Below are 14145 nucleotides of genomic sequence, written 5' to 3'. Positions count from 1 at the left end.
ATATTAATAAAAGACCAGAAGATTTCATTTTGTTATTTAAGTGGGTGGATTTCATTAATGCACAACAATTATCCTTCTATGATTTGGAATAAAATGTCTGGTTGTTTTTTCAGTCTCAAATGTTGAATTGTCTCTCTAAGTAGTGTGATGTAGACATGACAATGTCAATATACGAAGAGTCCCACTGATAGTAACTAGCAGTAATACATGGTCTTAAAATGTGCACTAAAAACCAGGTGGAATCTTGGGACTTGGAGGGAAAAAAGTAAGCTTAATTATTTCTCAGAGACAGACACTAAGTATACATGGTCCTTTTTCCAAACACCTTTGGAAAGACCAGCATTGTGTTTATAAGCACAAAACCTTCCCTTTGCACCACTGCATGGTGCTTCAGCGAATGAACTATTTAAGACCATTCTGTCGGCAGTTGAGACACTCTGAAAAGTCTCTTCAATAGCCCAACTCTTTCAACAGGCAAGAAAGGCCAAATTGAAAGAAGGGCTTACACCCAAAAAACCATTTGATGTACATTGCATACTAAGATACTGAGGCTATGACGGATCCAGGATAGACTAAAACAAAACCAAAACAGCCAAACCCTTTATGTAAATTATTTAGGCAACACCACTTTCTAAGAAGTCATTGTCATGGTCTGACATCAGAAGGATTACATGTATTATTTCTTTCATAGCAAATGGTTTTATTAATGGGACGTTACGAACAATTTGTTAGCGTGCAAAAGCCGAGAAAAAAAAAATAAAAAAATGAAATGAGCCACACCCCAGGCAGCATTGGCTATCAATGGGAGCAGTCACACATACACCTGAGTCAACTGTTCTGAAGTACACACGTCTAATTCAAACAGTAAACAAGCAGAATCTTGCAGGTTTCCGCTGTAGACGCCGAGACAGCTTGTGTAACACACCGGGGCCAACTCGTGGTGGACTGACCCCCCTGCGAGAGGGAATCCTCCGTTCAGGGCAGTAGGAGCCTTTCACTCCACTTCTTGTCTCGGTGTTTGCTCAGTGTGAATCATACACATCATAAGGCAGACCGAACAATGCCCTGAACCTCACACAGAACTGTGCCTCAGAAGCACGCCACAAAGGCTACTTGTCCATACTTCCTAATGGAAATATTACTGGTCGCCATTTTCTTTGGGGCTTCATGCTTCAGACAGCACCGGTGGATTTGCGAGGCGGCCTCCTCTCCTCATCTCCCTCCATCCATCTTTTGCTCCGACTCTGACAGAGATGGAGGAGTGTTGCTAATCCCTCATTTCTCTCGCAGGGCCAGTGCCTTTTAGAGCCACGCTGGGACTCCGCTAGACCTGAGCGTGTTTTCCAATTTCAAAACCATCTGTCATGGCCGATCACACGCTGCCTGCAGAGGCATCAACACCCTATTGTTTTCCTATTTATTTATCCCGGGCTGCTGCTGCTTCTTCTAGAACCTTCCAGAATGTTCCACCAGCCCTGGCCGGGCCAGTACAATAACATCGTCCTCATCCCGAATGGCCCTGTTTTCCCTGTATAGCACACTACTTTTGACTAAAGACCCGCGGGCCCAAGTCAAAACAAAGGAATAGTGGTATAAAGTGCCATTTTGGACCCATACTTGGATTTAAGTAGTGGCAGCCAAGTGTTACAGCGTTTCCTTTTTTCTTCTTTTTACTAAACACCTAAAGTCACCCCAGGATAAAGGGCTCATAGGTGGATAAAAACATATTTGTATATTCTCCGCAGAGGCAGTGATCCTCATTCATTCCTGTGCTTTCGATGCTTTTTTACCTGTGTGAACTAAACGACAGTTGCTTGCAGCCAAACTGAGTGCGTCTTTGCATTTAAATGAAAACACCACAAGCCCACCAAATGTCAATACATCAACCAACCATTAGCTTCATCACAGTCCTAATCAAATTGTGTTATTCCAGTACTGGCATTGCTCACTGTGTGAGGTAATATTTGTGGTTTCTTTTTTTTCCTCTTTAATGCCTGCGAAACCGCGGCGCGACAATTAGATTAGGTGATCGATTTGGTGTCTGGAAAGATGCATTTATAGCCTCTGTAAGCAGTTGGCGAGTGTTGCAGGCCTTTAACCAAATTGCCTTAAAGAGACGGGGAGAGAGGAGGTGGAGAGACCACAGTCGATACACCTTGCCACTCTGGTCAAGCTAAATTCCTTTCTAATCATAAAGGTTTGGATCTCTGTTAGGTATTTGGAGATGAGCTGAGGGGAATGGAAAGGGTTTTTTGGCATTTGGAATGGTGCCGTTAGCAGGAAAGACCCAGGTCAAAAGAAGTCCATTTAGTTTAGAATAGCATGCCATTTCAGTGCCAACGTTGCAAACGTCCTGAGATGACGTAAATGTTCTGGTTAAAAAACCACCTTCCTCTGATTCACTTCAGCCAGTTTCTCATTACCATTTGCAGTATGTAGGTAGCATTATTTCCTGGGTACATGGGCCTATCATGCCTTACCATCCATTCCAAGGAAAATGGGAGTTCAAGAGTACACTTGCTGATTCACTTGGATCACTCATCCACCGTGGTCCTCCAGACAGTGGTTGCGTTTGTTGCTGTTCAGCAAAGGGCCGCCTTTTAACTACAGGAAAAATATTTATAAATGGTGGCTATCTAGATAGCATAAAGGAAGGCTAGACTTTCAGAGAGGGTTTTTCTGTTGGATAGGGTTGTCCCAAATGGCACCCATTCCCTACACAGCGCACTAGCGTTTGACCTTGCTCTAGCCGTAGAGTATTTTCACTGGGAACAGCAGCCGACAGGCGCGACCGGAGTTCTCTCTGCTGCAGCTCTCTTGGATTGCTTTTGGAGACACTGCAGAAAAAAGTTACATCAAACAAACTAAGGAAAACTGCGTCAGGGTGGGAGCGGCTGGGTTGGTGTATATCTGCACCCAAATGGCACACTGTTCCCTATTACTAAGTGCACTGCGATGGCGGAAGAGGCGCTTTCGGTACACACACACACACACACACACACACACACACACACACACACGGCCCACCTGTAAAGCCCAGCCTATTTTAGACGTTAAATTCTCTCCCCAGAAATAAAATGTGGGCGTTATACCCTGGTCTGCACCCTAACTAACCCTGCTGCTGCCGCCTCTGAGCACCAAGCACTCCCATTTCAGTAGCATTACAGATGCTGTGGCCCTCCTTAAAGCACAGCTTGAATAAAACATGTCGGTCCAACACAACTACAGTACCAGCAGTGGTTACCATGGGGCGTCAGCCACAGGTTCCGCTACCTCGCCTCTTTACGTCACAGACATGCCTTGAAATACTTGAAACATCTTTTAAAATATTTCGAGCATTTACTTGAGAGGAACTCTTCTATTGGTTTATTCAGCAAGGCAAGCTACACAAAAATATGCCACTTACACACACAAACACAAATACATACTGAAATAAAATGCCTGAATCGATGTGATTATGATGAAAACAAACTATTAGCAGAATATTTTGCCGTCAAAGTTTACTTTTTTATAGAACTGGCTGATTATCATTAAAAAAACAATAAGAGCAAAATGCATGCAATAACTGATTGTGTGGCCAGTGTCCATATGTCTTTTTTGGTACCAGCTCTTTGACAGCTGAGATCTGCATTGGGGGAAACAGCACCACTGGCCACCCCATCGGTGCTGGTTGTTTGAATTAACTTCTTTGTTTACTTTAACGGACACCAACTTTAATGTCTTCATAAAATGGCAGAATGGAAACACTACAGAGTTTACTTTTCCCATAAGACACACAATACACTCCCTTCCCCAGAGTCATTCTCCGGAGGGCTTTGGTTGTGTGTGTGTGGATGGAGGGGGGGGTCATTTCTCCCAGAGTTGGTTTCATGCATTATTCCTTTTCATCTATTCAGCGGCACAGAGCAGAACCTGTTGGTGTTTTGTAAAGCACCCTCTGACTCACTGTACGCCAACACACACAGACACACACACACAAACACACGTACACACACAGGCGATGATGCTATTTGAACAGCTGTGTCTGCTCTCTGGGTGTTTATTAGTACCATTGTGATGGGACTGCTACCCTGTCATTTTTCCACTCACTTGCTTCATTCTCATCTCAAATCGCCATGGCAAACTATGGAGGAATTTAACTTGTTAACCTTAACAGTCTTAGAGAAAAGAGACTGGGAGGGCAGGAGAGAGCCTTTCTGGTTAAGGATACATTCTGGGGATCTTAAGGACACCAACCATATAATCTGTTACAAATTGGCTTATTATATAATATATTATACTGATACTAAATTTTTTATTTCTAACATTTTGTCCAAAAGGGGTTATGTAAAACACAACAGGATAGTACACAAAAAAACAGACCACTTCCAGCTGAAATTATGCAAAAAAAGCCAATCAAATCTCCCTAAATCAAATCCCTCCAACTTGATTCTGACTAAAACAATTTCAAAACTTTCAAATGAAACGTTTGAAATGTACATTTATGGTTACTCTACTGGTTATATAAACTACACCATTTTCTTTCATATTTAACAGAATGGCCTTCTGAAGTTTTTAAATTAACAGATTTTGAACACCAAATTGTGTGGTTTTCATGAGTAATTGTAATTTTAGAAAGTGAAGAAAAAAAATAAAAAATACAGAAACACAGAAAACAGAATGAGAGGGAAAACAAACCCAACAGAGTTTGTTGCTTGTGACAATAAAAATTTTTTAGAACGTACATCTCCGAAGACTCTTCTGCTATGGAAAAGGACAGCCCTACTTCAGATTAGGCAGGCCTTTACGGCTCTTGTTCAAAGTAATGCGTCACATAGGAAATAGGAAAGAAGACTGATGGATAAAAAGGCAAGAAAAAACTCACCAAGAGTTCGGGACATCACTGGAAGGGCGGAACTCAGCACCAGGATGGACACACAGCAACCAATGATCTACGTGAGGCAGGGGAACAACCAACAGGTACAGAACTCAGATATAAGAATTAACCAAATATATATAAGATGAGGGACAAATTAAAAGGAAAAAGCAACATCAAGTGTCTCAGTAAGATTGTTGGGTCACCAGAAAAGCTTCAATGCACCTTGTCACAGATTCTCTGAGTCTCTGGAAATCTACTGGAGGGATGGAACACCGTTCTTCCAAAAGATATTGCCTCATTTGGTGTTTTGATGATGGTGGTGGAGAGTGCCATCTAACACATTGTTCCAAAATCTTCCATAGGTGTTTAATTGGGTTTAGATCTGGTGACTGCGAAGGCCATGGCATGTGATTCACATTTTCATACCCATAAAATCATTCAGTGACCCCTTGTGCCCTGTGGATGTTGGCGTTGTCATCCTGGAAGAGACATCTCCCATCAAGATAGAAATGTTTCACCACAGGATAAAGGTGATCACTCAGAATCATTTTGTAATGATTTGCAGTGACGCTTCCCTCTAAGGGGACAAGTGCTCACCCCACAAATGTATTCATATTTTTCTATTAATGCGTCACCCGTTCGTATGTCAAAATGAAAATACAGCGTATGCACAGTCTCTAACGCAGGAACGCTTTCAAATACTTTATGTGAATCCGCAAAAATAATGGCGTTATGCTATAAAATCCTATCAGCAATGTATTCCTCTCAATAGTTCCCCCCACCCGCCAGTAACAATATATGTACAAAATCGCTGTATGTTTCATGACGATATTGGTTTATTCACCAGTGTAAAGGGGCTTATCAGCTTTAAACTTGTACCAGCAGTCGCCTCTGCTGCGTCTTTCACAGAGCACCACTCTCAACCACACACACCTCTCTTCAGAGTAAATGGATTCAACTATTGTGCAATTAGTACTTCTGATGATGGCCATTACCAGGTTCTGCTCCTTTGTTGCTTTCAGGTCCTTTCACTGAGTCGTCACAGCTAGTTAACAAGCTTTACACCCCCCCAGCTCATTACCAAGTGAATGGCTGCCACCGTGGACCAAACAGTCACACACACACACACACACACACACACTTCCCCCACACTCTCTGACTGGGAAAGGAAGGGCTTGCATAGCGTCAGTGTTTACGCAACTCACAAACAAATATTAGGCGAGCGTTTGACTGGCCCACTAAGACTGGCTGGTGAGGAAGCCAGCAGATTGGAGGGAGAGACACAGAGAGGGATTGAATGAAAGACAAAGGCTAAATATATTATCTTTGTGTGAGTGTGGTGCGTGCGTGCACTCACACACACACGATCGGTTTGGTCCACGGTGTGTGTGCGCGTGTGTGTGTGTGTGCACACGCATGTAGGTGTGTGCTTACCGTTGTCATGGTCGTGTCATCTTTCCTGGGAGTGAGGCCTTCAAACACTCGCAAGCTGTAGAAGCCGACAACGGAGGACACCATCAGGTAGCGGTTGCTGAGTCAAGGACAATAAATCCTTACGCTTCGGTCCCAATGCACTAACGAGAACATTTTAAGTAGCCAGACTGCACCAATGAAGAAGGTGAAAGGAGGTGTAGAAACGTGACAGAATGTCCCGGAAGGTGTCTGGCTAAGCTATTTCTTAAGTAAACAGCCCTGGTCTTTGGAATGTCACTCGGCTGGCCATGGAGCAAGGAACGTGTGTATCAAGTGTCTCCAAGTAGGACTGCAGATCTAGGATCAGTTTGACCTTTTAGATCACAACGAATGAGATCACAAGGACGGAAGGGGCCTGGGGGATCCGGAATCAGCCCTCTCTGAGAAACGTCATACGCCCCAGAGCAGTGGGGGTCATTTAAAGGATACAACATGAGGATGATCTCGAGGACCGCCTGGACAACTCCGAAAGTCGACAGAGAGGTGTTTCCAAGGCCCTGATCCTGGAATGACAAGAACCAGAGGTTTATTTTTTAATCTTGTTTTTTTATGGGAATAAAAACATCGCTAGGACAGGAAAAAGAAAGAGCAGTGAGAATGTGCTGAAATTGCATTGGGCTGGATTCTAACAACAGAGATAGGAAGAGGACTGTGGTACTAAAGATTTGTTAGCACAGGCAGTGCCATTTAGGTGTTTTAACATTTTAACAAGGCCCACTCAGCAGTCAACAAGGTGGGACTTCCAATGACTTAAAGAGGAGTTTAACCTTTATGAAACCTGTTCTTTATTTTTGAATGCCACTTTCTTGGTAGCAATTGCACTTAAAACATCACAATCCTGATGACAATAGTTGAAATGCCAAAACAGAAGAGAGGGAAAATGGGTTAATATTTTTCTTTTATACAAATTTCCCATAACTGTTTGTGTTACCAGAAGAATACTGAAATAATTTTTACCTCACTATCCCTCACAATGAAATAGGGGAGGGGACTGTGTATCGTCTATGTACGAGTGTGTCAGTCCGATTGCGCAGACACCACAAGTCCAAATTTGACAAAATGGGAATGGTGCATTTTGCCATAGAAACATTTACAAAATTCCATGATGATTAGATGGTGGCGCAATAACAAGCATGGTCAAAACATGGTCAAAACTACATTTGTAGTCAACATACGCAAGAACACTCATAGTAACCACACGGTGGCTCTATAACAAAAATGTGTTCTATATGTTTTGAACTGTTTGCCTCACAGCAATGAAATTTGGCACGCATACTCAGGGAAATAGGTTTAGACAATTCATGTAATATCAAAGACATTGGTAGCATTATTTCAAGTAAACTTGGGTGAATTATAAGTCTTTTCAGTATTTACAAAAACACAGACGTTGGTGAACAGGTGGTGGGGTTAAAAAATGTGTGGGGCACAATATGTTTACTATTGAATTGTATTACAACACAAAAATAATCATGAATAAAATGACTTTCTAAGTCAAAGTGAGGTTCTGTAATCTGTTGGCATGTGGAGGAAAAGTTAACGGCACAAGTCCAAGTTTACCATTCAACAGACAGGACAGACTCAAACCAGTTCAGTAATGGAAGGAAAGAGATGAAAGAGAGAAAATGCACTCTTTTCAAATCACTGTCCATCACACAATGTGTGAACAGGTGTTCTAACAAGCAGAGAGGCACTGAAGGGCTTACGGTAAAAAACTGTGCACAGAGTGAATGCATGCCAATAACATAAAAGCAACAAAACAAATACTTTGGCAAACAGACCAGATCTTCCGCCCTCTCCGTTTGAAGTATAGACATGCATCTATATAAACGTCACTAGCCTCGGCATCTGTGGTAAATATTTGCTTTTGTCAGACTTGGCACCGAAGCGGTCTTACATTAACCACTTTTCAGCTCAATCCAGAGAGGATCAGAGAGCCATTTTCTCGGTGGAGAGACCCACAGCAAAGGGATTGGGATGAAATTTAAAGCCCTGGTCAAAAAGAAGTGCACTAATGGAATAGGGCACCATTTGGAACAAAGACTCTGAAGGAGAAAATGGCGAGAGGTTATTGTTCAAAGTGCTGCTGCTGTTGCTGCAAAAAAAAAAATACATTCCCCAGCATCAACATCTAGGAGGTTGCTCTGGAGGCATTCATACCTAAAAAAACACGCACACACCCACACCGACGCACACAGATGCACGCACACACAAACAGAGGTAGAAAAAAAGTGCAAGGATAAAGCGAAATCTGACAGGTTGTTTCAGGCCTTTTAAAACAGCAGTCGTCTATAGGAACTTTAATGTAGATTGTGGTGCAGAGTTCCTTCTCACCGGGAAATGGCCAACAGTTTCGGATGACATTTAAAAGTACTGGAGTGGGGGGAGCTCTGCAAGGCAGAGTGAGCGCGTTTATTTGTGTGGCAGCACTACGAGGGGAAAAAGTCAACCCTTCAGCATTACACTACTAGCATTTTGTCAAGACATTAACTTGGCCGTGGCAGATCAGTATGAGTCTGTGAGTCGGCATTCACATTCTCGCTACGCCTCCTTTCCATTCCACTGGCAGCTCGAACATATAACGTATCAAGTGGGCACTGGAGTTAGCGCTGGTGTTCGTTGAAGCCTGCCGTTAGCTGGTTTGTTCTGTTGCTTCTGGGATTAGCATCGAGAAGCACCTGTGCTCTAATGAGGTCGGGGGCCGAGCGTGGCGCGCTGTTACGCGCCCACAGCGCCAGTGCCTAGCCTGGCCCTTCAGGTGTCCGGTCCTACCCCACAATGTTTTGATGGGCCTTGCATAGTTTTAAGGACTGATAAAACTGAAGAAAAAGGTTTGCCCGCGAATTAACCTTAGCGTTCTTTTTTTCCACCTTGTTACAGATCTAGGATCAGCTTTCCCTCTGCGAATGCTAATCTTAACCAATAGTGCGGGAAACGCAAAACTGACCCGAGATGAGAAACCTCGGCCCACACCGCTGTATGGTGGTTTTGGAGTCGTTATAGCTCAAGCTCTACTTGAATGGGTCATTTGTGAAATACAGTGTTGAGGGCTGTGATGGCGCCAATTCCCCAAGGGATGAACTGGCAATAACACTTTTATTGGTCCTCTTAGCGCCCGTTCATCAGGCTGTAAAAAGCCTTGTCCTCTGGCTTTCTCTCCTCCCTAACTATCGGAGTCAGAAAGGTGGAGGAGGCTGGAGTAGCAGGAGCCCCTGCAGTACTGAATACGCTAGTGTCGTTTGGGAGGTAGAATAAAGAGTCTAGGGCCATACAAACGTGTTATATATGCTATTGATTTCTGCCATTCTTTGTTCGATTTCCTCTGATTTTTTTCTCAACAAATTGTGCTTAAATTGCTAATTAAACGCAAATAGGTTTCACAGAAGTCCCCAGCAGTTCTTGAACCAGAATGAGAGACCACTTTTACGTCTGGGAATAATCAAGAAAATCAATGTTCTGTAGTTTGGTTTAGTGGTTGACACATGCCCCCTGGCAATGAGGGTTGGAGCCACGGCTCGGGCATTTGTCTGAGCCCTTCCTATCCATCGCCCTCTAGAAAACCGTTTTAGTAGCCTCTCCTTGCTCCTATCCTAACAATCAAAAAAAAATTAAGTGCAAGAGTGTAGGAGAGATCTTTTTGTTAGCAGCATTTCTCTAGTATTCATGTGATTTGCATAGTGTGAGATAATGAATAGGTGTATTTGCATCACATTTTCAATCACAAAAACGACTGTGTTATAATGACCTTTATACCCAGATATTTTCACCTTGTTGGCTTTGGATTTGATCTAGCAACATCTCGGTTCAAAATCGAATAACCCTAAGTCTATCGGAGGTCCTTAACACAGTGCAGGTAGGCTACAAAATAGTTATGGATTAAAAGTGAGATCAGTTAGTATACCAGGAAGATTGCTGACAGTTTTTGCAAAAGACCCTGTAAAACACCACCCTGTGAGGCACCACCCTGTGAGGCACCACCCTGTAAAACACCACCCTGTAAAACACCACCCTGTGAGGCACCACCCTGTGAGGCACCACCCTGTAAAACACCACCCTGTAAAACACCACCCTGTGAGGCACCACCCTGTAAAACACCACCCTGTAAAACACCACCCTGTAAAGCACCACCCTGTGAGGCACCACCCTGTGAGGCACCACCCTGTGAGGCACCACCCTGTGAAGCACCACCCTGTAAGGCACCACCCTGTAAAACACCACCCTGTAAGGCACCACCCTGTAAAACACCACCCTGTAAAACACCACCCTGTAAAACACCACCCTGTGAGGCACCACCCTGTAAAACACCACCCTGTAAAACACCACCCTGTAAGGCACCACCCTGTAAAACACCACCCTGTGAGGCACCACCCTGTGAGGCACCACCCTGTGAGGCACCACCCTGTGAGGCACCACCCTGTAAGGCACCACCCTGTGAGGCACCACCCTGTGAAGCACCACCCTGTAAGGCACCACCCTGTAAAACACCACCCTGTAAGGCACCACCCTGTAAAACACCACCCTGTAAAACACCACCCTGTGAGGCACCACCCTGTAAAACACCACCCTGTAAGGCACCACCCTGTAAGGCACCACCCTGTAAAACACCACCCTGTAAGGCACCACCCTGTAAAACACCACCCTGTAAAACACCACCCTGTGAGGCACCACCCTGTAAAACACCACCCTGTAAAACACCACCCTGTAAAACACCACCCTGTGAGGCACCACCCTGTGAAGTTCATTGTAATTTATTTCATCTGTAAACAATAAGTCGTAATGGGAGGACTTGATCATTATGGTTCTTCTCTCAATATTTGCGCATTAAAAGGGTAATGCACCCAAAACCATACATTTCTATTATACACGTTAAACACAAACTCAAATATGACAAAGCAGTGTGTTGAAACCAGAAAGGGAACCAGAAAATCCTAGATCAGCCCACAATTGAATGTGATGAATGTTATTGCCCGCACTGAATTCAAACCGGGGTCGCCCACATGAGAGGCTGTGCCTTTAACCACTATACCACAGAACTGCACGCATATCAAGTGTATAGCGTCTTGACATTAGGTCATTTTGTCACGCATTAACATCACGCAAAGTTTTAATATTTCGCTAGACACCATTAAGCATTTATTAAACTGACTAACTCCGCTTACACAATCTAGAAAAAATATTTTTCAACTCAAGCTGACTACGAAACCCACTATACATTGCTTTCAAGCTAGTTGGATAGGTTAATAATTACCTCAGAGGCTAGGCAGCAAGAAAACATACACAATCAAAAGTCACTATCAGCATGTCCAGTAGTTATCGATTTGCAAAATCACTTAAACTTCACCATCAATATTAAAGTGGACCATGCTAAACCGGGTAAAGATTGAATTTCTAGCTTAAAGTCGTGTTTATCAGTCTGCTAGCAGGAAGTCAGTGAGGGAAAAATGGTAACTGCTTCGCGTCATGTTACTTGGAAGAATAAATATGAATTTGATGACAATATTTCGACAATATATACTTCAATGGTTCAATAACATCAACTGGCAGATGTGGCGATGTAGAATGCAGGCAATCGTTATAAAATGTAAGTGCACATAACCACTCACATGAATGTGTAAATATGATGCTATATTACAGAATGCTGTCATGTCAAACTGACCACCTAGAAGTCCAATTATTGATTTTCATGAATTGTGTTTCTGTGGGTGGATTACCCCATTAAAGCATTTTACCTGCCACTTCTAAAATCATTTTACAGACATAAACATATCCTACCATGTCAAACAAACAAATTGTAATTGTTATTTCATATTTCTTGCCAGTTTCCATCAAACCTGTGGAGATTTTTATACAACATAACTTCACAATCATAAAAAAATTAGAAATAGTTACTGAAGAATTACGTTCATGTGTTATAATTTACACTTTTAAAACGGTTCAAGGTATATTTGACTTAATACCAAGCTTGCTCGAATATTTAGTGTTGCAGAATTCTATGTTAATGTCTAGGATCTGTGATTCTGTCAGCAACATGGATTTCAGAGGGCCCTGAAGGAGCCAATGATAGGTAACATCCACAGTGTCCCATCATTCTGCTTTGCTCCTGGCCTGACAACTCTATTTGGACTGGGCTTCATTTGACTTGGGGGGGTCGGAGGCAGTACTCAAGCTGCATGACAAGTGTAATTTGGGGGATTTTCTGTGATGCGTATGCCAAAGAAAATATCTCCTCGATAAAATAATTGGAATGCTGAGGAAGGAAGGTAGCCGGTCGCCTGCAATATGAGCTGCGAATGAAGGCAGAAATATGATACATTTTGTAGCCTTTGACAGACGAAAGGAAAACAGACAGAAGCTTGCACACACCTCAGTCACAGCAGATGAAAGGAAATAAAGAGATTAAACACATAGCATGCAGGACCAGATGTAACCGGAAAGAAAGACAGATGGACAGACAGACAGAGAAAATAAGTTCCCCTCGCTGGTTCACAGGGCACCAACCACCTGAACACAATGCAGCTGGGCGATACAGCAATAGTTTTTTCCCGATTCAAGTGGCATACATAAGATGGTGACGTAATGAGATGTTCAGACCGTTGCGGTGCACTTTTTAACCTGCTTGAAATAAATGGGATAAAAATCACTACACGCACTGCAGACTTCAGATAGCCAGTCTAGAGAGAGGAGGCCCTCACAGCTGACAACTTGGTAGCCGGGATGCAGAATGCAAAACGAGCGCTATCGCGATAACACACATTGGTTGTCATGACTCAAGCAAAATAGAATGCAGTTAGTATTCCTAGTTTTATCCACACAGCCCTGTACGGTAGCAGCCTCGTGTCAAGGCGGTGCGCGCGCGGGTCTGTGTGTGTGCAGCAATTGCAACCAGGCCTACCTTAGACCCCTTTGGCATGGCCGTCTCATCCACCAATAGGTAGAGGATGTTCAGCGCCACCAGCAGGACAGAGATGGTCTACAGCGGATGGGGAGATGAAGACAGACAACATGTGATTAGCTCACAGACATGACAGAACTCTCAGCCCGCCAGGTACGACAGTGACTGCTACACGGGCGCGTGTCCAAAAGCCCAGCCGCAGCAGTGGCAAGGCTGATTTAGCCCAGTCTTTTCTGAAATGCGTTAGGGCAAAAGAGGGGGCGCCATGACCTGAGCTGCAGACTATACAGTTCACTACCTAGGGAATAGGGCACCAGACGGTCAAAAGTAGAGCACTAGCTAGGGAATAGGGTGCCAGACGGCCAAAAGTACTGCACTAGCTAGGGAATAGGGTGCCTGAAGGTCAGAAGTAGTGCACTAGCTAGGGAATAGGGTGCCAGACGGTCAAAAGTAGTGCATTAGCTAGGGAATAGGGTGCCAGAAGGTCAAAAGTAGTGCACTAGCTAGGGAATAGGGTGCCTGAAGGTCAGAAGTAGTGCACTAGCTAGGGAATAGGGTGCCAGACGGTCAAAAGTAGTGCATTAGCTAGGGAATAGGGTGCCAGAAGGTCAAAAGTAGTGCACTAGCTAGGGAATAGGGTGCCAGACGGTCAAAAGTAGTGCACTAGCTAGGGAATAGGGTTCCTTTTGAGCTGTGCCGTCTTGGCTTACTATGCTGAGTAGACAGGGGGTGGGTTAGGGGACTGCCTGGAGTAGTAGCACTTTAAATACATACCGTCCCTGCTAGCAGGATTAACACCACAATGGGGTAAAGTAGGTTCTTCTCCCATGCCGAGGCTTTCTTCCTTCTCTCTAGGGGACAGACAGAGACAGAGCCAAACACAGAAAGTGAGTTCGAAAAATTGCCACATTGGCTGAACTAAATA

The 14145-nt window shown here is 43.8% G+C and overlaps 1 protein-coding gene across 3 annotated transcripts in view; it reads right to left on the bottom strand.

Annotated features, from left to right (window-relative positions):
* lmbr1 (limb development membrane protein 1) overlaps positions 1–14145 on the bottom strand; it is a 48234-nt gene that overhangs the window by 4322 nt on the left and 29767 nt on the right. Inside the window, exons 11-16 of one of the 3 annotated variants that reach the window (XM_020041926.2) lie at positions 13995–14071; positions 13221–13298; positions 6761–6834; positions 6293–6383; positions 4865–4931; positions 1–2837 (exon numbers count right to left, since the gene is read on the bottom strand). In XM_020041926.2, the coding sequence (XP_019897485.1) occupies positions 2746–2837; positions 4865–4931; positions 6293–6383; positions 6761–6834; positions 13221–13298; positions 13995–14071 (479 nt within the window). In that variant the 3' untranslated portion in view covers positions 1–2745. The remainder of the gene's footprint in view (positions 2838–4864; positions 4932–6292; positions 6384–6760; positions 6835–13220; positions 13299–13994; positions 14072–14145) is intronic. The other 2 variants (XM_010885488.4, XM_010885489.4) reach the window with 2 other exon arrangements.

Source organism: Esox lucius, chromosome 21 (assembly GCF_011004845.1).
Source record: "Esox lucius isolate fEsoLuc1 chromosome 21, fEsoLuc1.pri, whole genome shotgun sequence".
Taxonomy (NCBI): domain Eukaryota; kingdom Metazoa; phylum Chordata; class Actinopteri; order Esociformes; family Esocidae; genus Esox; species Esox lucius.
Note: the sequence above shows the minus strand (reverse complement) of the source record. Positions and strands in the feature narration are given on the sequence as shown.